General features: G+C 47.8%; 2 protein-coding genes and 1 pseudogene across 2 annotated transcripts; all 3 read left to right on the forward strand.

Moving 5' to 3' along the window:
* Positions 1–633: 633 nt before the first annotated feature.
* EBP (EBP cholestenol delta-isomerase) lies at positions 634–6,048 on the forward strand. The gene is made up of 5 exons (XM_002917766.4): positions 634–1,287; positions 2,234–2,552; positions 4,670–4,706; positions 4,843–4,973; positions 5,557–6,048. The coding sequence occupies exons 2-5, from the start codon at positions 2,252–2,254 to the stop codon at positions 5,778–5,780; spliced, it is 693 nt and encodes a 230-aa protein (XP_002917812.1). The 5' UTR covers positions 634–1,287; positions 2,234–2,251; the 3' UTR covers positions 5,781–6,048.
* A 3,207-nt stretch (positions 6,049–9,255) lies between these two features.
* TBC1D25 (TBC1 domain family member 25) lies at positions 9,256–23,338 on the forward strand. Its single transcript, XM_002917789.4, has 6 exons — positions 9,256–9,488; positions 11,082–11,191; positions 12,147–12,301; positions 20,809–20,936; positions 21,074–21,262; positions 21,536–23,338. The coding sequence occupies exons 1-6, from the start codon at positions 9,369–9,371 to the stop codon at positions 22,892–22,894; spliced, it is 2,061 nt and encodes a 686-aa protein (XP_002917835.1). The 5' UTR covers positions 9,256–9,368; the 3' UTR covers positions 22,895–23,338.
* On the forward strand, positions 12,786–12,896 carry LOC117797587 (annotated as a pseudogene).
* Positions 23,339–23,609: the final 271 nt, after the last annotated feature.

Consider the following 23,609-nt stretch of genomic DNA (forward strand, 5'->3'; position numbering starts at 1 on the left):
CACGATTTCCATGCCTGTCGATCCCCACTCCACCACAAGGCGGGAAGAGGGTGGTCCCTGCTGGGGCCTAGGGGTGGAGGACGCTTGGGGAAGCAGAGAGGGGGAGATCCAGGGCCTCCCCGCCTTCCTTCTCCCTTTTTATATACAGTTTGTTATTGTCAAATAAAAGTAGGAAAGATACAAAAGGCTCTTTCTTCACTGCTCAGTGGGGAATAGAATTGAGTGAGGAATGGGCACAGCACAGAGAAAGGTTTGGAAGCAGGAAATCATGAAGAGGGAGGGAGCAGGTTGTGATCGCTTCATGGTTAATTTATTATTGTTCAGGGTTGGCTGAAGAGCTGGAGGGCTGTACAGCTTGATTTGAGTGGAGCCAGGATAGACTGGATAGTTGGATGTGGAGGGGGGGACCTGATACTAGCTGGCTGGAAAACTGACTGGTTTTCTGATTGGTTATTCTGACTAGGGCAGAGAAGGGGGAAAGTAAGACAGATGAAGAGTTCGTGCTTATTGGTCCTTAGGACCGAAGCTTGTGGGTTCTAATTGGATAGGAAGGTCTGGGATAAGTCTGGGTTCTGACTGCGCGGCCTGGGGCGCCTGCTGGCTTAGAGTTACGGAATTCGGGTTGGCTCTTTACAGTTGGCACAGGGAGACTAAGGGTCTTGGTGCCAATTGGCCAGCAAGGCGGAAGAGCCTGGGTTTTGACTAGTTCTTCTGACTTTAAGTCGGGAGAGGTGGAGATGACCGCTGAGGAGTTCTGGGCGCCGAGAGAGAGGGCAGACGCACAGTGTGCAAGATTTTAGTTTCCTTGCCGGTTCGGGCATTAGGACTGAAGACTGGTCCGGGAACTCACTAATTGCCTAAAAAACGAGCGCAAAGGTGAGCGAACACAGAGCAATGCCAACTGGACAGCAGATAAGGAAGATAAACAGCCGGTTTCCAATACGACTGACAATGGGACAGGGAAATTGAAGCCAGCAATCGCTGCGGACGGGGTGCAGCCCCAAAACGCCCACCAACCTTGGCGGGTCCCTGCCTTCCCGCAGCTCCTGACTGGGTCTCAACCAACAGCGAAAATGACACCACGCATGGGGGCGGGGCCGGCGGCACACAGGGAGCAGCTATTGGTTAGGAGCAGCACTGTGGCCGCCTTCCCAGCCCCTCCACTGGCCAGCTCCATAAGGTGAGGAACCTGAGGGGTAAGTCCCAGCGAAGGCTTTTCCGCAGCCCGCGAGCTAGCCTAGGGAGATCCCGGAGTCTGTGAGCGACGCCGCCGCGACCACGCTGCTGGTAAGTGTCCTCCACCCAGCCTGCCACTCCATCCCCTAGCTCTCAACTGCTAAACACCCGGCCCTCGACGCCGGCGCTAGATCCTTCCTCTCCCCCGCCCCACGCGCGCGCGCGCGCGCGTACACGCACACACACACACACACACACACACACACACACACACACACACACACGCCCACCGCTCACCCTGAGCGCCTGCGTGAGACCCCCTGCTACCGTGCGGTTGTCCGGACGGCAGAAAATCTGCCTTCTCATTGGGCAGCTGGCCCAGAGGCTTCTAATTCTAATTGGTGGTCTCTGTATTTGACCCTCGTTTTCCTGTTTAGAACTGCGCGCAGGAGCACTGCCTTCCGCTTTCCTCTCTCTCTCGCAGTTTGGTGGCCCTATGCGCGATTTCAGGAAGGGTCTGGCTTTCCACACGCTGAACCTGAGGACTGTAGTTCTGATTAGTTTTCTGTCTTTTGTCCTGCAGTTTCCAGGACTCCAGGGGAGGGAATAGCTTTCTGTTGAAAAATGCTAGACCCTGACCCCTGCAGTGGAACCCAGCCTGCTCGCTGTGTCTCCCCCAGCCGACTTTGGCCCCTGAGGGCGGGGACCACGCCTGGCCTCTGTATGTCCCTTACCAGGGCATGACCAATGAGAGCTGGGACCTAGTCTGGTTCTTGTGTCTGCTCACCAGACTGTGACCAATAAGGGCTAGAACCTGGCCTGCTTCCTGTGTCTTCCACATCATAGGACTCTTGGAGGACTGGAACAGAGTTACAGTCATTATTTTAAAACAGCGTATAATTAGATTATTTTTAATCCAGTCTATTAACTGATAATTTTAGTCCATTTACATTTCTTGTGATAATTATTTGGATTTGATTTTATGATCTCATTCTGTGTTTTCTATTTGCTCACGTTTTTCTCTTTTTTTTTCTCGTTTCTACTTATCCACACACAGCCATCAGCCTACAAAGACATGACCACCAACGCCAGCCCCTTGCACCCGTACTGGCCTCGGCACCTGAGGCTGGACAACTTTGTGCCTAATGACTTCCCTACTTGGCATCTCCTGGCCGGCCTCTTCTCTGTGTCTGGGGTCTTGGTTGTGACCACATGGCTGTTGTCAGGTCGTGCTGCGGTCGTCCCCCTGGGGACTTGGCGGCGACTGTCCCTGTGCTGGTTTGCAGTGTGTGGGTTCATTCACATGGTGATTGAGGGCTGGTTCAGCCTGTACCACGAAGACCTTCTTGGAGACCAAGCTTTCTTGTCCCAACTCTGTGAGTCCTGAGTTCTTTGATTTGCTGTGGGAGGGAATTTTCTGGGCAGGGATTGGCTTAGATGTTTATCCACCCACCAACTCTAACATTAATTTATTTTAAAAATTTATTCAACTTTTTTATTGGATATATATTCATTTGGGTCAAAAAAAAACCATTTAAAGAGGTGTGCAGTGGGGCGCCTGGGTGGCACAGTGGTTAAGCGTCTGCCTTCGGGTCAGGGCGTGATCCCGGTGTTATGGGATCGAGCCCCACATCAGGCTCCTCTGCTATGAGCCTGCTTCTTCCTCTCCCACTCCCCCTGCTTGTGTTCCCTCTCTTGCTGGCTGTCTCTATCTCAGTCAAATAAATAAATAAAATCTTTAAATAATAATAATAATAATAATTTTGTATGGTTTTTTTCCAGGGTTTATTTACACAAAATTACACAGATAAGCCTCAGTTTGCTATTTGTAAAAGAGGGATAATGATAATACCCAAATATATGCAAGTCACTTAGAGCAGTGTTGCCAGGGGTGCCTGGGTGGCACAGACGGTTAAGCGTCTGACTCTTGGTTTTGGCTCAGGTCATGATCTTGGGTTCATCTCAAATAAATAAATAAATAAATCTTAAAAAAGACTTTAAGAACAGTGTTGGCAGACAGTAGATGCCATAACTGTTTATCATCGTCATCATCATCATTGTTTTTGTTCCCCTCTGTGCAAACAAATGATGATATGGTATATACACCAATGAACTTTGGTTTTTTCCAACGTGGTCACTCCTTATCAGTTCATAAAAAGCTTTCAAAGCATAGATGTTATAGAATTATTTGACTTGTCCAGTATTTTTGGGTATTTCTCTCCGATCCTTTTTTTTTAAGGTTTTATTATTTATTTGAGAGAGAAAGAGAGAGAACAAGCATAGGGAGAGGGAGAAACAGACTCCCCGCTGAGCAGGGAGCCTGACACAGGGCTTGATCCCGGGACTCTGGGATCATGACCTGAGCCGAAGGCAGACGCTCAACCAACTGAGCCACCCAGGTGCCCCCAATCTTTTGCTAGTATAAATAATATTCCTTTTGGCCTCATGAATAAATTCTTTTTCTGCTATTCTTTTTTTCCCAAAGATTTTATTTATTTATTTGAGAGAGAGCGCACGAGTGCATGAGCAGGGTGGAGGGGCAGGGGGAGAGGGAGAAAGAAGCAGACTGTCCACTGAGCGGGGAGCCAGACGCGGGACTCGATCCCAGGACTCCTGGATCATGACCTGAGCCGAAGGCAAATGCTTAACCAACCAAGCCACCCAGGCGCCCATAAAACTGCTGTTCTTATATAACACTTTGATCTGACACAAGTCTGTGTGGAAATCTGCTTTCATTTCTCTTGGGTAAATATGGAAGAGAAGAATGGTAGATGTGTGTTTAACTTTATAAAAAACTGCCAAACTGTTTTTAAAAATGGCTGCACCATTTTATTTTCCACCAGCAGTATATGGGAGTTCTAGTTCCTCCACATCCTTGCCAACACTTGGTATGGTCAGGTGTTTCTTCAATTTTAGTCATAGTGGATGCAAGTGCTGTCTCATTATGGTTTTAATTTGCTTTTTCTTAATACCTAATGGAAGTTTGAGCATGTTTCATATGTTTATTGACCATTTTGGAATCCTCTTTCATGAAGAACCTATTCTTGTCTCCTCCCTATTTTTATATTGAGTGGTCTCTCTTTTTCTTATTAATTCTCTGCTCATCCTTTCATTCACTCATCTATTCATCTTTGTGCTTGCTCGCTCACTGGCTTGTGCGCTCTCGCTCTCGCTCTCTCTCTCTCTCTCTCTCACACACTCAGTCACTCACTGGCTACTTCACTCACCCCATCACCTACACTTACCTTCTTTTATTCCACAATTATTGAATACCAGACAGTCACAGCATTACTTACTGTTCTGTGTCAGGTCTGTACACATTATCTTGTATACATATGTTCACTCTAGAATCCAGACAGCTACCCCATTTCTCGGATGAGGAAACTGAGGCATGGAGAGGTTATGAAGCCATCTTACATGGGCCCTCGGCTCTCACACATCTGAGTTCCTTTTCTTGCCTTTATTCTTCACGTATGTCTCTTACCTTCTTCAGGGAAAGAGTATGCCAAGGGAGACAGCCGATACATCCTGTAAGTGTTTGCCTCCATCAAGGGAGACCTACATTGATTTCGGGGTGGTGGTGAGTTGGGGAGCACTAATGGGGTGCCCTGTGGGTAGATCACAGTAATGCCAGTGTTCCCTAATCCTTTCTCCCCCCCTCCACAGGAGTGACAACTTCACAATATGCATGGAGACCATCACAGCTTGCCTTTGGGGACCACTCAGCCTATGGGTGGTGATCGCCTTTCTCCGCCAGCAGCCCCTCCGCTTTGTCTTACAGCTCGTGGTCTCTGTGGGTGAGGAGAGGGCCCACACTGGGTGCTGGAGGGGTTGATGGGGGATCCACAGGCACAGGGGTATCCCTACAGGGAGCCTGTCTCAATTGTGCCAATCGAGGGCTGATTCAGGCTGAATGGCATCCTCCTGAGTTTCTGGAATAGCCATGACCCTCTCAGTCTGTGTTCTCAAGTGGGAAAGGTTCATTTCCCCTTCTTCTCCTTCATCACAGCGTCTCCTGTGAAGGTTACATGAGGTGGCGGGAAGCCCCTGGATCCTCCAGGATTAGGATTCTGAGCTCCCTTCATCTGACATTCAGTCCTCTTATGTTCTTACATTGCTGGCTTTCTTTAGTTCTAGAATCCTGAGCTGTCTTGAATTAAAGGATTTTGAGCTTCCTTAAATTTTGGAGATAAGAACTCTCCTGAGTTGAGAATTCTTACTTTCCTAATGCCTTAAATTTTCTGCTCTATGATTTGAGAATTCTTAGCTCTCTAAATTTGGGAATCCTGAACTCCGAGACCTTGAATGATGACTTAGAAAATGCCTTGGAATAGCTTTTCCTTCTCACTGGGTTTCCCCTTCCCCTTCTGCCTCCCACAGGTCAGATCTATGGGGATGTGCTCTATTTCCTAACAGAGCACCGGGACGGATTCCAGCATGGGGAGCTGGGCCACCCACTCTACTTCTGGTTTTACTTTGTCTTCATGAACGGCCTGTGGCTGGTGCTACCTGGAATCCTTGTGCTCGATTCTGTAAAGCAGCTCACTCACGCCCAGAGCGTGCTGGACACCAAAACCACAAAAGCCAAGAGCAAGCTGAACTAATAAGTAGTAGGCTGGGCTTGAACACACTGGCCGATGAGGAACCCTCCACCAGGAAGAAGAGGCCAGTCCCACAGTTTGGAGTGACAAAGCAAATTGATCTGTCAAACTCAGGTTGATGGGTAAGCACCAGAAGGGCCAGAGGCAGGGTCAAGAAAGAAGCTGTGTGGAGCTACGGCCGGGAGCCACTGGGACAAAGGTACAGAAGAAACTAGAAGGGCCATGATGGTGGTAGTTTTCAAAATCCGGAAATAAAAGATCTTGACCCTAACACTGAGAGATCTTTAATTACTAACTCCAGAGTTGCCCTATGACTGACCCCACAAACCCCTCCCTCACTCACTCATTTCACAGAGCACCGTTCTCTCAGCCATAGGCCCCCCATTATCATCACTTAGACCTCCAGTCTATAACCTCACAAACCCCCTATCACTGACCCCACAGAGTCCCATGATGACTAATTAGATCCATGAGACACCTATTATCTCTCTTAAGAAGTGATCATCCACTCACACTTTTGGTGTCCTTTCCAGAACACACTTTCTCATTTTTTGTAATATGGACAGGCTGAGAACTTTCCAAATCTGTAAGTTCTTCAGTTTACTCAACCTCTTGTCTCCTGATCAGGTGCTCCACAGACACCCCATCAAAAACTCCACAGATCTTTCCTCACCTCAGACTCCCCCATTACTCACTCCAAAGATGCCCACCATCACTCACCCCATAGACATCCATCACTACCCTAAAGATCCCCATCACTCATCCCAGACACCCCACAAAACACACAAGACCCATCACTCACTTCACATATCCTATAACTTACCCCATCAGACCTCCAGTCAAATACCCTACAACCCCATGACTACACCCCATAGCCCCCCCATCATGTATAGCACAGACCCTCTCAGTCTCCCCACAAATTCCCTATCATTTACCCCATAGGCTATCATTACTCACCCTACACACCCCCATAACTCACCTTGAAGAATTTGTCACCTCATACTCCACAGGTCTTCAATTACCCCACAGATCTTTCATCACTTACCCAACATCCTATCACCCTGCAGACCACCTATCATGTATCCACAGATTCCCATCAATCACCCCACAGATACCCTCACTCTAGACCCACCCCCATCGCTCCTCCCATAGTCTCTCTGTCATTAACCTCATAGACCTTGAGTCATAAAACAAATGGGTACTTGAGGAATTTTGAGGAGATGACAAAGAATGAAAAAACTCAGATACTTGTGGACTGGCTCCTGGTGACCTGTGCCGAGCAGGACTTCAGTTCAAATCCTGGTTCTAATCAAGCCTACAGTATAGCTTTTGAGAAATGCCTCACTGTTAAAACCCAAGCCAGGCACAGCCACCTTCTGTCCATTGCACTTAATTTCTGTGCCACTTACTATCCCTTTGACCTCGAGCATGTTTCTCCCTGACCTTCAGTGCTCTCATATGTAAAATTCTAATAAAAGTACCTACCTCATTGGATTTTTATGCAGATTAAATGAATTAATATATGTAGACCACCTGGCATACACTTTGTATTTGTTGAATGGAAGAATTAAAAAGAATGATAGAGAAAGTTCTCCCCAGGACTATGACAAGGACCTCCTTTTTTATCTCCTTGCTTCCAGTAAGTTTCTGCATCCAAGGCCCTCTCCACAACCAAGACAGGCATCTGACCACATTATACCCCCATTTAAAACCTGTGCTTCAGTGCCATAAGGATTGAACTCCAGAATCCAGGCTAGTGTTTCGCTCATCCCACCCTATGCTAATTGTAATGAGAGGCAGACTCTCAAATTCCTAATTTCATTCAGAAAATCCAGCAGACTCATAAGAAGTGTTGTTTACTCAAACACATGGGTCAAAAGAAATGTGCCAAAAACCCTGCTCTGGCTTTCAAAAAAAAATTCTCCATTGTTTATACATTCTAGAAAATTGACATCTATCTAATATTAATACCAAGGAAACAAATTATTTAAAAAGATACCAAAACGGGTGCCTGGGTGGCTCAGGTGGTTAAGTGTCTGCTGGGATCGTGATCCTGGGGTTCTGAGGTCAAATCCCAAGTTGGGCTTCCTGCTCAGCGGGGAGTACGCTTCTCCTTCTGCCCCTCCACTCCACTTGTGCTCTCTCTATTGCTCGCTCACTCTCCCTCTCTGAAATAAATAAAATCGTTTTTAAAAAGATACGAAAATAGAATTGCAGACTTCTCTAAAAAGTTAATGTTAAGTGTAGCATTCATACAACACTGCAACAATAACTGAAGTCCAGGCATCTTACAGGATTCCTTTGTTAGAAATTACGCTTGTAAGGGCAGTCTGTATTTTGTCCCAAACCAGATGGATGTGCAATGAAGTGAGAAGAATGCCTTCATGCATTTTGTCATTTGTGGAGTCTAAAATATATTCTGCCATTCAGCTGGTATTTAGTGGACATACACTATTTAATAACAGGACTGACCTCAACCTATTGCAAGGATTAAATAAAATGAAGGCAAACTTAAAAAGCTAGGACCTCCAGAGATCATAAAAATAGCTTTTTTGGTAAGTTATTTATTGAAATATATCATGCAGGGGCGCCTGGGTGGCTCAGTCAGTTAAGCACCTGCCTTCAGCTCAGGTCATGATCCTGGGGTCCTAGGATCAAGCCCCGTGTAGGACTTCCTGCTTCACCGGGAGTCCACTTCTCCCTCTTCCTCTGCCCCTTCCTCTGGCTTGTGCTCTCTCTCTCTTGCAAATAAATAAACAAAATCTTTTATAAAAAAAGAAATATTCAGACAGAAACAGCAAAAGTCTTAAATGTACAGCTCCATGAATTTTCACAAAGTGGAAACTACTTTTAAAAGACTCTGGAAAAAGGGGCACCTGGGTGGCACAGTGGTTAAGCGTCTGCCTTTGGCTCAGGGCGTGATCCCGGTGTTATGGGATCGAGCCCCACATCAGGCTCCTCCGCTATGAGCCTGCTTCTTCCTCTCCCACTCCCCCTGCTTGTGTTCCCTCTGTCGCTGGCTGTCTCTATCTCTGTCGAATAAATAAATAAAATCTTTTAAAAAAAAGATTCTGGAAAAAGGATTATTTTTCCATTCAGCAGACTCATTTGAAGCGAGGGCCACAGGCTTTTGAAATAGATGACATCATCTGTTTAGCCGAGGCACAAGGCAACTCGGGGCGGAACGTGGGGCCTGACGTCATCGCACAGCAGGTTCCTTTCCCCGCCCACTTCTCTCGCCTGAGTATGTCGTCACGGTAAACGTAGGTGAATCCGGAAGTAAGCTGCCCAGGCAACCAAACCGCAGGCGGGGGGAGGTGGGACCTCATTAGGCGCCTGCGCACTGGTGGAAGTGAGGCACAATGCACCTCTTTTGGGGGCGGGACACCTGGCAACAGCATCTTAGGCGCGTGCGCAGAGGCCATCTCCACCCTGTGCCTGGTGGGAGGGGCAGTGGGGGGGGCAGGGTCGCACAGCGCCCTCTGCGCCTGCGCTGGGGCGCAAGGTGGGGCCGCGGGCGCTCGCACTCTAGAGTGCGCGCAGAGGTGGGGGGCAACGGTCAACCGTCGCCCTGAGGCGGGTGGCGGCGGGATGTCGTCGGCCTCTGGATCCTCGGATTTGGCCGGCTCTGGAGCGCCCCCACCTGGTGGGGGAGCCCAGGCGGCGGCGGCTGAGGAGGAGGAGCGAGAGGTGGTACGGGTCCGAGTCAAGGTGAGGCTGACAGCTGGTCGGCCTGCCCTCCTGGGGTGCCCAGGGGAGGGGAGGGCGGTGACTCTCCCAGGTTGGAGGGCGGGGCCCGAGATTTGGGGTGTTAACCTGAGGGGCGAGGCTTGAGGGCAGAGTGATAGTGATGGGGACTGGGCGGGGGTGGGGGGAGGCTGGACCTGGAAATGCTGGGCAGGGCCTGAGGACGTAAGGACTGAAAATGGAGGGGGTAGGGGCCTAAGGAATGGATAGGTGGAGATTATGGGTAAAGAGGAGGGGCCGTAGGGCTGGAGGAGGGGCCTTAAATAGTTGAGGAGTGAGGGGGGCTGTTGGTGTCTGAAAAGGAAGTGCTGAAGTCAATTAACATGTATGTTGAGACTGCACTGTGTGCAGATTTACAATCTCACCCGGGATGAACTGACGTGCTTGTAGGGAAGACAGCTAAATAAATGAGATGCTTTGGACACTGGTGAATGTTGTGAAGAGATAATGAGAAAGCTTCTGAACTAGGGAGTTACTTTAGCCAAGGTTGTAGCGGGAAAGTCCCTAGAGAGGTATTGAAGGAGCAGAGACCCAAATAAAAAAGGAATCAGCCATGTGCATATCGGAGGAAGAGTGGAAGCAGAGAGAACACCAAGGGCAAAGGCTGGGAGGTGGGGATGAGCTTGGCATGTTCCCTTAGGTTCCCATATTGCTGGAGGGAGAGAGCAAGGGCAGGAGTGGGTAGGGGGTAAAAGAATGAGGTAAAAGAGGGGCACATTGTGAAGGGCCTTTGGCATGTATTCTGAGTAAGAAAGCTGTTGCCATGGCTCCAGCAAGTGCTGATGGTGGCTAGGGCTAGGGTGGTGGCACTGGTCTTGGTGAGAAGAAGGTAGATTCCGGAAAGAAGTAAACAGATCACCTCAGGAAGCTCTAAGGTAGAGGTTTGGGAATTCAGAAAAGAGATGATGCCCGAGCTGTGGGTGAGCCAGTTGGAAGAAAGTGGGTAGGACTTTCCAGACATGGGGATCAGCACAAGCAAAGTCCTGGAGCCAGGATGTGTTCAAATTAACTTCCAGCAGTTTGGTGGTACCAGAGTGTAAAGTTCAAAAAAGCTGACTGAAGAGAGGCTGGCCAGCAGCCTGTAGGCCCACCTTCTGGGGACCCTGGGGTTGCCTTTGAATAGAATAAAGCAGGGTAGTATTGTAGATAGAGGTGCTAAATTGGTGCAGCATTGAGTATTGATTTAATGGGGGCCAGACTGGACATGGTGATGCGGACAACCATGGGGGACAAAGAAGAAGGATTGGGTGCTTGGATTATTGCAGTAGCCTCCTCCTCACTGAACTGCTTTCTTCCTTGCCCCCCACAGTCTGTTCTTCTAAGAGCAGCTAGAAGGATCCTGTTAAATCCTACATCAGTTCGCATCCCTCCTCTGCACAGAACCCTCCAAGTCTTACCCCTCACTCAGAGCAAAAACCAAAGCCCTCACCATGACCCAGAACACCCGTCTCCACATGCCCCCGCCCACCACTCGTCTGACCTTGCCTCCTATCCCTCCCTCTGCTTCAGTGTGGTGATGTGGCCCCTGATGGCCCACCCTGTGTCTTCTCTCCCCAGAAGTGTGAGAGCTTTTTGTCACCTGAGTTCCGCTCTTTCGCCGTCGACCCCCAGATCACCTCACTTGATGTATTACAACACATCCTTATCCGAGCCTTTGATTTGAATGGGTGAGTTATGGGATGCTGGGGAATGAACTGTGGGGCCACCCACCTCAACAGTGGTTGTTTGGCTTTTTTGTTGTTCTTTGGTAGGGGTTTTGTTTGTTCGTTTCATTATTACAAATAATCCCACAGTGAACTGCCACATTTGCATATCCTGGAATATTTGGGGAATCTAGTCATAGGATAAATTCCTAGCAGTGGTATTGTTGGGTTAAAGGGTGTGTGCTTTTAAAAATTTCAGTGGATGTTTCTGAAATGCTCTCCAGACGGGTTTTTGCCAATTTACAATCTCCCCAGCAGCATATAAAATGCCTGTTTCCCTCAGAAACACTGGTTACTAGAAAACATTGGAAAATTTGCTGACCTGATAGAAGAAAAGTGGTGTCTCTTGGGGGCAGGTGTGATGGTTATTTTGTTGTGGTTGTTATTTTGGAGAAATACGTGCACATGGTAACAAATTCAAAGAGTACAAAAGTGATGTCTACTTAGGATGTTTCCATGGTTACAATAGTTATCACACAACATACTTCATTCCATAGTTGCTCAAGTGTATCTGAAGAACAAATTCTTGGTTGTTATTTGACTTTTTTGCATAAACATTTTTTGTTGTGAAAAATAACAAACACCCAGCTTGCTTTATTTTTTATGCAGTAGGAAGGCTGCTTTCTTCCCACTTCTATCCCTTAACCACCCTGTCACCCTCCCTAGAGGGGACCAACATTTTATGTTTTCAGTGTGCTCTCTAGATATAAGCAGGTGTGTGTCTGTTTCTGTGTTTGTGTAACAAAGTAGAGGTAAACTCTCTGACTTCAGGCAGCCCGAAACCCTTGGCACAGTACCCCATACAGTGTAGAGAGTTGTTTAGCATCATCTCTGCCTTCCCTGGCTTTTTGTGGAAACTGTCCCTGAGGCCTCCAGGGCACTGGGGGCACCTGAGAGCTGCCACACCTCCTCTGTCCAGGAAGAAGAACTTCGGCATCAGCTACCTGGGCCGGGATAGGCTGGGGCAGGAAACTTACCTCTCGCTCCTGTCTGACTGGGACCTCAGCACAGCCTTCGCCACCGCCTCCAAACCTTACCTGCAGCTGCGGGTAGACATTCGGCCTACCGAGGACAGTGAGTACCTGGCACCCTGTGGGCACTGCTCTGGGACCCATCCTTTCCCCATGGGATGACTCCACCCCTTACAATACACTCCCTCGCAGTGGGCTTGAGAGGAAGAAGGTATCCTAGGTCCACATCCTGGCTTGGCCACTGGGCCTCAATTTCTCTACCTGTAAAGTAGATATAATGGTATCGTAGGGCCATCATGAAGATTAAACAGGGAAATTCATGTAAAATGCCTGGAACAGTGCATGGCTGCATAGTGAATGCTCAAAAAATATTAGCTCTAGGGGCGCCTGGGTAACTCAGTCGATTGAGCATCCAACTCTTGGTTTCAGCCCAGGTCATGATCTCGGGGTCATGAGATCGAGCCCCGTGTTGGGGTCTGCACTCACTGCAGGGTCTGCTTGAGATTCTCCCTCTCTCCCCCTCTCTCCCTCGTCCTCACTTTCTCTTTCTAAAATAAAATAAAAATATTTTTAAAATATTAGCTTTAAGCTTAGTGCAGTGGCAGTATCGTAGCCAATGAGGTTTATCCGAGGTGTGATTATTGCTAATTAAAATATTAGCTTTAACAATAATTTATCATATTATATTTACTATTATATAATTTAGTAGTATAGTTTGTAATTATATAATGAAGCATAACAATAAAAATGTAATATTGTGGGGCGCCTGGGTGGCTCAGTCATTAAGCATCTGCCTTCGGCTCAGGGCGTGATCCCGGCATTCTGGGATGGAGCCCCGCATCAGGCTCCTCCACTGGGAGCCTGCTTCTTCCTCTCCCACTCCCCCTGCTTGTGTTCCCTCTCTCGCTGGCTGTCTCTCTCTCTCTGTCAAATAAATAAATAAAAATCTTTAAAAAAAAAACTTTAAAAAAATGTAATATCGTATGTTTCCATTATAATAACATACAACTATAACAATGCTGATTATAATAATGATGGTTGTATTCATTCATTCATTCATCCTGCACTCATATTCATTTGTTTGCACTCTTACTCATTCATTATTCTCTTGTCCTCTCAGCCACTTCCTCTCTTCTCATATTTGTTCCCTGACTCTTAATCTGTATTGGTCCCTCGGAGCACACAGATAAATTAAGACATGGGCCAAAAAATTTGATTATAAACCATACATTAGATGATAATATTGCATCAATGTTAAATGTCCTGGGTATGGTAATGGTATCATGGTTATTGAAGGAAGATGTCCTTGTTCTCAGGAGAAACACTGTTAAGTATTAAGGGGTAAAGTGTCATGATGTCTGCAAATAATTCAGCAAAAAATAATATATATTGGGGTGCTTGGGTGGCTCAGTCAGTTAAGTGGCCAGCTCTTGATTTCAGCTCAGGTCATGATCTCAGGGTCCTGGGATCAAGCCTCACATCAGGCTCCACGCTCTGTGGGGAGTCTGCTCAAGCATTTTCTCTCCCTCTGCTCCTCCCCACAACTGCACACACTCTTTCTCTTTCTCTCTCTGAAATAAGTAAGTAAATCTTTTTTAAAAAACGATATGTATCTATACGGAGAGAGCAAGATGAAGCAAGTGTGGCAAAAAATATGGATAGGGGAACTAGATGAAGGATGTATGGATATTCAATGAATTCATCTTTTTTTTTTAAGGATTTTATTTATTTATTTGACAGAGACAGCCAGCGAGAGAGGGAACACAAGCAGGGGGAGTGGGAGAGGAAGAAGCAGGCTCGTAGCGGAAGAGCCTGATGTGGGGCTCGATCCCAGAACGCTGGGATCACGCCCTGAGCCGAAGGCAGACGCTTAACGACTGCGCCACCCAGGCGCCCCCAATGAATTCATCTTTTTAACTTTATTATGGATTTGAAATTTTTTTTAAAAAGATTTTTATTTGTTTATTTGACAGAGATAGAGACAGCCAGCGAGAGAGGTAACACAAGCAGGGGGAGTGGGAGAGGAAGAAGCAGGCTCATAGTGGAAGAGCCTGATGTGGGGCTCGATCCCATAACACCAGGATCACGCCCTGAGCCGAAGGCAGACGCTTAACCGCTATGCCACCCAGGCGCCCCTATGGATTTGAAATTTATTTATTTATTTGAGAGAGAGAGACAGAGCATACAAGCAGGGGGAACGGCAGGCAGAGGGAGAGGGAGAAGCAGGCTCCCTGCTGAGCAGAGAGCCCCATGTGAAGGCTCCATCCCAGGGCCCTGGGATCATGACCTGAGCTAAAGGCAGATGCTTAACCAACTGAGCCACCTAGGTGCCCTGAAATTTTTTAAAATAAAAAAAGTTGGGGACTCAGCATTGGACTCCGTGCTCAGCAGCAAGACTGCGGGAAGATTCTCTCCCTCTGCCCCTCTCTCCACTCTGTCTCTGTTTCTCTCTCTCTCTCTAAAATGAATAAGTAAGTCTCCAAAAAAATAATAAATAAGATCTTAAAAAGTAATAAAATAAAAAGTTGTGGGGTGGAAGACATGGTTCCCAGCCACAGGGAATTCACATGCCCAGCTGGGATGACTGAGGTCTTTAATGACACCATAGTAACATTATAGATAGCTAACATGTGTTGAACACTTAGGACCATTCTACACGTGTAATGTTTATTCACTGGATTGTCAAAGCAATCCCACAGGGTAGGCATGATGGTCATCCCTGTGTTATAGTTGAGGAAACCAAGGCTCAGAGAGGGTAACAGGACTTGTGCGTGTCACACAGACACTGAGTGGAAGAGCAGGATTTGAACCCAGATGGTGGCTGAACTAGCTCCAGATTCCTTGCTTTTAACCATTTGATTCTGTGAAATTGTGGGCTTGTTAAGATTGGCAGCCTTGAGAAAAAGAGCAAGAGGTGGAGAGAGGGAGAGAAAAACTGGAGTCAAGGAGAAAGCAACAGAGATGGGGAGAGAGACAAGTGACAAAGACAGGTAGCCAGAGACAGGAACTTCTGCCAAAGTAGGCCTGTGTGCTTAGCTCAGTCACTTAACTAATTCCCCACGCCTTGGTTCCCTCACCTGCAAAACAGACACTGTAGCACTGTTTCAGTAAAGAAATCAAATCTGTGCAGCTAATAAACAGGAAGAAAACCCCAGCTCCCTAAGAACTCAGAGGAATACAGGGGCGCCTGGGTGGCTCAGTCAGTTAAGCGTCTGCCTTCGGCTCAGGTCATGATCCGGGGGTCCCGGGATCAAGACCCTTGTCAGGCTCCCTGCTCAGTGGGGAGCCTGCTTCTCCTTCTCCCTCTGCCTGCCGCTCCCCCTGCTCGTGCTCCCCCCCCAAATAAACAAATAAAATCTTTTTAAAAATTAAATAAATAAAAAGAACTAAGAGGAATGCCAATAAAGCAGAGACACAGACCCTTCTCAACTTGGCAAAAGCTATTTAAACACTATCTTTTTAGAGAATCAACTTCCCAGTTATTGATGAGTCCGTCCTTTTCCTACTGTTGTGTCATTTACCATATTCCTGCATTTGATAAATAAACCTGTTTCTGAATTCCTGGTCCTGTTAGGTTAATCTCTTTGCTAAATCCAAACCAGTTCCAGGTGGTTTCAACCACATTTCTTTATGAGAGGTTTTAATGTTTTCCTTTTTAAATTTTTTTCTTAAGTACTCTTGTGCACTTACTGTTCATTTCATTTAATAGAATTAGCTTATCGGTCCATTAAAATCCTAATGGGAATTTGATTGAAGTTGCATTTTTTAAAAGAAATTAATTTTTTAATTACCTAGTAATACATTTTCTTTATGAAAAATGAAAACATTTCAAATAATGCTGAAGTCCCCTGGAACCACTAAACCACTAAAGTTAGTGCCTAACTTTTTTTTAAAAGATTTTATTTATTTATTTGAGAGGGGGAGAGAGGGAGAGAGTGCAGTAGCCTGGGAAGAGGGGCAGAGGGAGAGGGAGAGTCAAACTCCCTGCTGAGCAGGGAGCCCAATGTGGGGCTCAGTCCCAAGACCCCAGGATCATGACCTGAGCCGAAGGGAGACACTTAACAGACTGAGCCACCCAGGCGTCCCGCACTGTGCCTAATCTCGATTCCCTACCCTTTTTCCCTTCAGGAACCACGTTATTAGCTTGATGTGTAATTTTGCAGCTCCTTTACCTACTCATACACACATTTATCCACATATAAACATAAATATACTCATGTTTGTATGTATACACAAATGGTATGTGTTTAATATAAATGGTCTCAAGTTGTATGTTTGTAAGTATCCAATAGATGGGGCTATTATTATAAATATCACTGGCGTTCTTGTGATCACATTCATGACTGTGAAAGCAACAGGCATGTTGTGACAACTTGGATTGGCTAGTCCCTCTTTTCTGGGAAGAAGTCCATTTCTGCCACCTCTACAAATGGAAGATTACCAAGCCTAGACCTTCAACCAATTTGTACAGTTGCAATATGAATCCTCTTTCTGTCATATGTACTGCAGATATTTTTTCCCAGCTTATCTTTTGTTTCATGGCTTTGCTTACAGTCTTTTTTTTTGTCCTACTGAAAACTAAATTTTTTTGAAGATTTTATTTATTTATTTGGCAGAGAGAGAGTCAGCAAGAGAGGGAACACAAGCAGGGGGAGTGGGAGAGGAAGAAGCTCTGCTGGGAGCCTGATGCGGGGCTCCATCCCAGGACCCTGGGATCACGCCCTGAGCCGAAGGCAGACGCTTAACGACTGAGCCACCCAGGCGCCCCCCTGAAAACTAAAATTTGTATGCAGTCTATACATAATACCTATCTATTCCTTTATGATTTCTGAGTATCTCCCCTTACTTTGGAATATCTTCCCCATCCACAAGCTTGTACAAATATTCTCCTACGTTTTCTTCTAATGTGCTTATTTTCTTTTTTTACATATAAATCTCTACTCTGTGAACATTGTGTTGAGTACACCTGGTTCTTTTAAAAAATGCCGGATAAACAGTTATGCCAGCATCATTTATTAAAGAACCACCATGTTTACACTGATTCGAAATGACACTTTTATCATACACTGAGTTCCCATGTGTACTTGGGATTTATTTCTGGGCTCTTTACCGCATTCCACCAGTTGGCTCCATTTGTCTATTGCTGTGCTAACGCCATATTTTTATCACAGTGGTTTTGTGGTTAATTTTAATAAGGCAAGGCAAGCATTGCCATCCTCCCACTGTTCTTTTTCTTGGCTCTTCTTTTTCTTAACTATTCTTAAATGTGAATTTTTCCATATGATCCTTAAATAATTTTTATCCCGTTCCAGGAAAAACCCCCATTAGATTTCTGATTGGCATTGCACAGAATTTATATATTAATTTAGGGTCTGGGAAGTTTGACAATATTATAGGAAAATGTAGTACTCATAGCGTCTAATTATGTAATACCACAGGCAGGGCCTGGGACAGCACCCCATAATGAAACATTTGGATGCTTCTCTGGGGAAATGTGTACGCATTCACACTTAGTAGGTTATATAAAGACTGCGTATAGTCTTATGGCAGTTCAGATCAGGCTTTGCCACTGGATGAGTTTGTGCTTATAGAAATCCTTTGCCCATTCTATTAATGGGTTCTTTCTTTTTTTAATCAATATAGAATGTCATTCTTTTCCTGCAATACTTTTGGCCTCAAGTGGTGCTTTTTCTGACATTCACATGGCTGTGCTTGCTTCTGTTTGTTGGTGTTTGCCAGGAGTGCCTTTAGGTGTCTTTAACTTCCAGCCTTTGTCACTTAGTTTTAGGTATGTCTCTCACCAAAACCCCGTACCAGGATTTATATTTATTTTGTGCAATTGACAGTGAAATATTTTCCCCTCCAGTCTCTCCCACCCTCCCAGGACCTTGAAATGGAAGCTTTGGAACACTTTTAATTCTTATTTTTACTCTGATCCCTAACCTTTAACTTCCGGGTTTTGGTTAGATAGTAATTTCTTTAGATAGATTAGATAGATAGATAGATAGATAGATAGATAGATAGATAGATAATTTCTTTTTAAATTCCAGGCTATCATATTTTCTTTATAGTAGGACACTTATGTTTCAGGAATCCTAAGTAACACTTAATATTACAAAGTCCTAATCACAGTACCTTTGTCATTTCACGTTTGACTACACATATTAAAAACTCTGGCCTGTCACCATTTACCATCCCTGTTGCCTTCCCCCACTTGGAGCCCTGGTAGTCATTCAGTAGTCATTTGCTTAGAGAACTTATTGTTCTCCAACAAGGCGCATGGCTTGGATGTACTCCAATGACCAAAAATGTCTTTCTTTGGCCATGATAGATGTGTACTGTCTCGGCCAGGTGGGGGGCCCTTGCATCTCAAGGCTTTCTTCTCAGCACTCTGTGGGCATGGCAAGCCACTGTCTTCTTGCTTGAGGAACAGAACTACTTTCATCTTAGGTCTCCTGGACTTGTCCTCCAGGTCTCTTTACATTTTCACTCAAATTGTCAAGCTCTAGCTCTCTACCTTGAAGGGGTTCTTCTGTTTGGTCTTTCAGACCATTAGTTTGATCTTCATTTTGCCTGTTAAGTGTTTTCATACTTTGTTTGCAAAGTATGTACTTTGTTTGCAAAGTACCACTCTGGCAGCTGTTGGGAGAGATTGGAGAGGAGCAAAGAGGAAGTTTCAGGTGAGAGACGTAGTAGCTCAGACAGGCGACAAGGCAGAGATGAGAAAAGAGGTGGAATTGAAGTATGTTTTGCATGCAGAAACCACAGGGCTTAGTGAGAGTTTGGCCCTGGAAGTTGAGAGAGTGGGAGGCGGCAAAGATGACTCTCAGATTTCTGGATCAAGCAAATGAACAGATAGGGGAGCAGAGGAGGAAGTCCCGTCCAGAGTGGATCTTGGGCTCTCCTTTTGGACTCCGTAGGTTCTCAGTGCTCTATGAGACATCCGGGGAGAGGCAGTGACATCCACATATGACCTAGGGTTTGCTCCTCCCTCAGCTCTGCGGGAGAAGGTAAAGTAGACTCCATGGACAGGCCGCTTAGGGACAGCATTGGCCTGCAAATGACGATGGCTTAAACAAATTAAAGTTGATTTGTTCATATAGTAGAGTTTGAAATCCACTGGACATCGCTGTTGTCAGCTTAGCAGCTCTGTGGCGCCAGGGCTGATATCTCTTAAGTCTCTTGAACTTCCTTCACGTGGCCACTGCCACTTCAGCCATCACATCACATTTGGGGTGGGAAGAAAGGATGTGAGGACAAGTAAGGAAGAGAGGGAAGGGCTAGACCTCTGATGTTCCAAGGGCCAGAACTGGGTAGAGTCAGCATAGCACTATTTCCTCTGTGTAATATACACGAAATCGATGTTCCACAAATACCTCTCCTAAAAGTCTGTCTGGGCTTTGGAGTAAGGGAAACAAGGTTCAGATCTAGCCAGCCCTAACATTTCCTGGCTGTAGAATCTTGGCTGATTGTTAATCGTTCCAACCTTTTTTGTCATCATCTACAAAATGAGAATGATCATGGTAATCTGTACCAATTGTGGGATGGAGATTAGCACGAATATAAGATTAAGAGTTTGGGCTCTTGGGGCGCCTGGGTGGCTCAGTCATTAGGTGTCTGCCTTCGGCTCAGGTCATGATCCCAGTGTTCTGGGATCAAGCACCACATTGGGCTCCCTGCTCAGCGGGAAGCCTGCTTCTCCCTCTCCCACTCCCCCTGCTTGTGTTCCCTCTCTCACTGGCTGTCTCTCTCTGTCAAATAAATAAATTAAATCTTAAAAAAAAAAGATTTTGGGCTCTTGAGCTTTGGGCCTGGGCTCAAATTTAGTTCTTTCACTTACTAGCTGTGAGGCCTTAGGCTACTCTCTTATATTGGCTGTGCCTATTTCCTCATAGAAAGAATGGTGTTAATAATAGTACCCAACTGGGGGCACCTGGCTGGCTCAGCGGAGCATGCAACTCTTGATATTTGGGTTGTGAGTTCAAGCCCCATGTTGGGTGTGGCAGTTACTTAAGAGATAAAAATCTTTTTAGTAGTAGTGGTGGTGGTGGTGGTGGTGGTGGTGGTAATAGTAGTAGTGCCAGGCACCTGGGTGGCTCAGTTGGTTAAGCATCTGTCTTCAGCTCAGGTCATGATCTCGGGGTCCTGGGATCGAGCCCAGCATTAGGCTGCCTGCTCAATGGGGAGTCCGCTTCTCCCTCTCCCTCTCCCCCTGCTCTTGCTTGCACTCTCTCTCTCTCTCAAATAAATACAATCTTTAAAAAAAATAATAGTGCCCAACTTATAGGAAGGTTGTGAATATTAAACGAGTCAATATTTGCAAAGGGCTCAGAACACTTCCTGGATAAAGTGAAGCCCTTGTCACAGTACTTGGCACATAGCAAGTGCTCAATAACTATTACTTAGAGTCTGCCGAGCCATTTCATGGGACAGTTACCACAAAAGAATTATTCATGGTTTTATGTTTTGCTTGATTTAGATGACATGGGAAGAGAGGGTGGGAGTCATTCATTGCCCCGTAGGTGGCCTGGCTTTGGTGGGAGATGAACCCACCCCTGAGGTGTGGGACTCTCACCCCTGTTCTCATATCCTGTCATTCTGTGTGCCTAGGCCCTCTGCTGGAAGACTGGGACATAATCAGCCCCAAGGATGTCATTGGTTCCGACGTGCTACTGGCTGAGAAAAGGTCATCGCTGACGACTGCTGCCCTGCCCTTCACGCAGTCTATCCTCTCTCAGGTGGTTTCAGCGACCTGGTGGCCGGCTGCAGGGGGAGGGCAGGCCGACCTGGCACCCCCGATTCTGAGCATGCTGGTTGGCACCTGCCCATAGCCTGCCCAGCTGACTGGTGGCCTTTCTCCCTCCTTCCTTCACAGGTGGGCCGCACCTTGTCTAAGGTCCAGCAGGTGCTGAGCTGGTCATATGGGGAAGATGTCAAGCCCTTCAAGCCTCCCCTGAGCGATGCTGAGTTTCACACATACCTGAACCACGAGGGCCAGCTCTCCCGCCCCGAGGAGCTGCGCCTGCGGATCTATCACGGTGGTGTCGAGCCCTCCTTGCGAAAGGTGAGCCGCCTCGGTCACTCATCAGATCCGTCCCTCCTGCAGTGGTGACTGGCTCATGAGACACACGCAGTGAAGCACGCTGTCATGGGATGGTGTGGAGCCGTTCCAGGGCAGCCGGCTCTCCGGGAGGGGCTGGGAGGCAGAAGCGGAAGGCCGACTTTTCTGAAGGAAGACAAAGACCCCAAGGCAGCAGGGTGGGTGGCAACAGATCCCCACTGGCATGTGGTGGCTCTTTGATAGAACCTCAGCCTTATCCCTTCTGTCCCTGGCCAGGTGGTGTGGCGGTACCTGTTGAACGTGTACCCGGACGGGCTGACAGGCCGCGAGCGGATGGACTACATGAAACGCAAGAGTCGCGAGTATGAGCAGCTCAAGAGTGAGTGGGCACAACGAGCGAGCCCGGAGGACTTGGAATTCATCCGCAGCACGGTCCTTAAGGATGTGCTGCGGACAGACCGGGCCCACCCCTACTACGCGGGGCCCGAGGACGGCCCGCACCTGCGGGCGCTGCACGATTTGCTCACCACCTACGCCGTCACCCACCCGCAGGTGTCCTACTGCCAGGGCATGAGCGACCTTGCCTCACCCATCCTCGCCGTCATGGACCACGAAGGCCATGCCTTCGTCTGCTTTTGTGGCATCATGAAGCGCCTGGCCGCAAACTTCCATCCTGATGGCCGCGCCATGGCCACCAAGTTTGCCCACCTCAAGCTGCTGTTACGACATGCCGACCCTGACTTCTACCAGTACCTACAAGAAGCTGGTGCTGACGACCTGTTCTTCTGTTACCGCTGGTTGCTGCTTGAACTCAAGCGCGAGTTCGCCTTTGACGATGCCCTCCGCATGCTCGAGGTCACCTGGAGTTCGCTGCCCCCTGATCCTCCTGAACATGAGGTAGAACTCGTCGGACCCCCCAGCCAAGTGGCAGACACTGGCTTCAGTGGCCACAGGGGGCGGCCCGTGCGACAGAGGCACATGCTGAGGCCTGCTGGGGGAGGAGGCAGTGCTCTCGAAGATGCTGTCGACCACTTGGTCACGACCAGCCAGGGGCCTGGTGGCGGGGGGCGTCTCCTGAGACAAGCCAGTCTGGATGACCTCCAGCAACTCAGGGATAACACAGGCTCCAGGAGGGACCCTCTGGTCCAGCTGCCCCACCCAGCTGCCCTCATCAGTTCCAAGTCCCTCTCCGAGCCCTTGTTGAACTCCTCAGACCCACTCTCCTCCTCTTCCCACCCTGATTCCCCATCTTCCTCATCTCCGCCATCCACCCAAGAGGCCTCTCCCGCCGGTGATGTGGCTGCAGGATCCCCCTTGATGCCAGAGTTGGGCTCCCCACAAGAACCTGGGAAGTCCCTGCCACCCCCACCCCCACTGGGCCTGCCCCCACCCCAGGAATTTGGCCGGGGGAACCCATTTATGCTCTTTCTCTGCCTCGCCATCCTGTTGGAACACCGTGACCACATCATGCGCAACGGGTTAGATTACAATGAGCTGGCCATGCACTTTGACCGCCTAGTGCGAAAACACCACCTGGGGCGCGTCCTTCGCCGGGCCAAGGCTCTCTTTGCTGATTACCTGCAGTCAGAGGTGTGGGACTCGGAGGAAGGGGCTGAGGCCACAGCCCCATCTTGATCAGGCTCCTTCCAGCCCACCATCAGCCCCACCAGATTTCTGTTCTTTACCACGAGGGCCTATACATGAGACCCCAACTCCCTCCTGCCAGCCCTAGACCTGTTGGAGTACAGGGCCCTTTCTCCCCAGGTCTGAGAGTATGGGGCTCTGCCTTGGCACTGCCCCATGGAGGCCACGGCCTCCTTCCTCGGTTTATGTTGTATCGTTTTTTTTTTTTAAAGATTTTATTTATTTATTCGACAGAGATAGAGACAGCCAGCGAGAGAGGGAACACAAGCAGGGGGAGTGGGAGAGGAAGAAGCAGGCTCATAGCGGAAGAGCCTGATGTGGGGCTCGATCCCATAATGCCGGGATCACGCCCTGGGCCGAAGGCAGACGCTTAACCGCTGTGCCACCCGGGCGCCCCTATGTTGTATCGTTTTTAACAACTGTACTTTGCACACATGAAGGTCACTGTGGTCTGTGTATTTCTCTGCCCTCTCTCTGGTTTTTGTTATAGATGGAGTCCCCAGGGCCTCCTGAACTCACTTGGTGGAGGGTGGCCCCGGCTTCCCCAGTGGCAGGAGAATGGGTGCTGAGAATTGGTTCTAGAAGGTGAGCTGAGCCCAGCTCGAGGACTGCTTGGGGGAGGCCTGAGGCTATTTTGTGGCACATCTGTCTGCCGGTAAGGGTCTGGATTATGGCTGTGAATGTATGTTTTCAGGACAGGCACCCG

Source organism: Ailuropoda melanoleuca, chromosome X (genome assembly GCF_002007445.2).
Source record: "Ailuropoda melanoleuca isolate Jingjing chromosome X, ASM200744v2, whole genome shotgun sequence".
In the NCBI taxonomy this organism is placed as follows: domain Eukaryota; kingdom Metazoa; phylum Chordata; class Mammalia; order Carnivora; family Ursidae; genus Ailuropoda; species Ailuropoda melanoleuca.

What these genes read in the sequence shown, in the direction of transcription:
- EBP (XM_002917766.4), top strand. Translation starts at nt 2,252, where the DNA reads ATGACCACCAACGCCAGCCCCTTGCACCCGTACTGGCCTCGGCACCTG. An exon ending in GGAGACAGCCGATACATCCT is followed by an intron (nt 4,707 to 4,842) that starts GTAAGTGTTTGC and finishes CCCCCTCCACAG; the next exon opens with GAGTGACAACTTCACAATAT. An exon ending in ACAGCTCGTGGTCTCTGTGG is followed by an intron (nt 4,974 to 5,556) that starts GTGAGGAGAGGG and finishes TGCCTCCCACAG; the next exon opens with GTCAGATCTATGGGGATGTG.
- TBC1D25 (XM_002917789.4), top strand. Translation starts at nt 9,369, where the DNA reads ATGTCGTCGGCCTCTGGATCCTCGGATTTGGCCGGCTCTGGAGCGCCC. An exon ending in TGGTACGGGTCCGAGTCAAG is followed by an intron (nt 9,489 to 11,081) that starts GTGAGGCTGACA and finishes TTCTCTCCCCAG; the next exon opens with AAGTGTGAGAGCTTTTTGTC. An exon ending in CGAGCCTTTGATTTGAATGG is followed by an intron (nt 11,192 to 12,146) that starts GTGAGTTATGGG and finishes TCCTCTGTCCAG; the next exon opens with GAAGAAGAACTTCGGCATCA.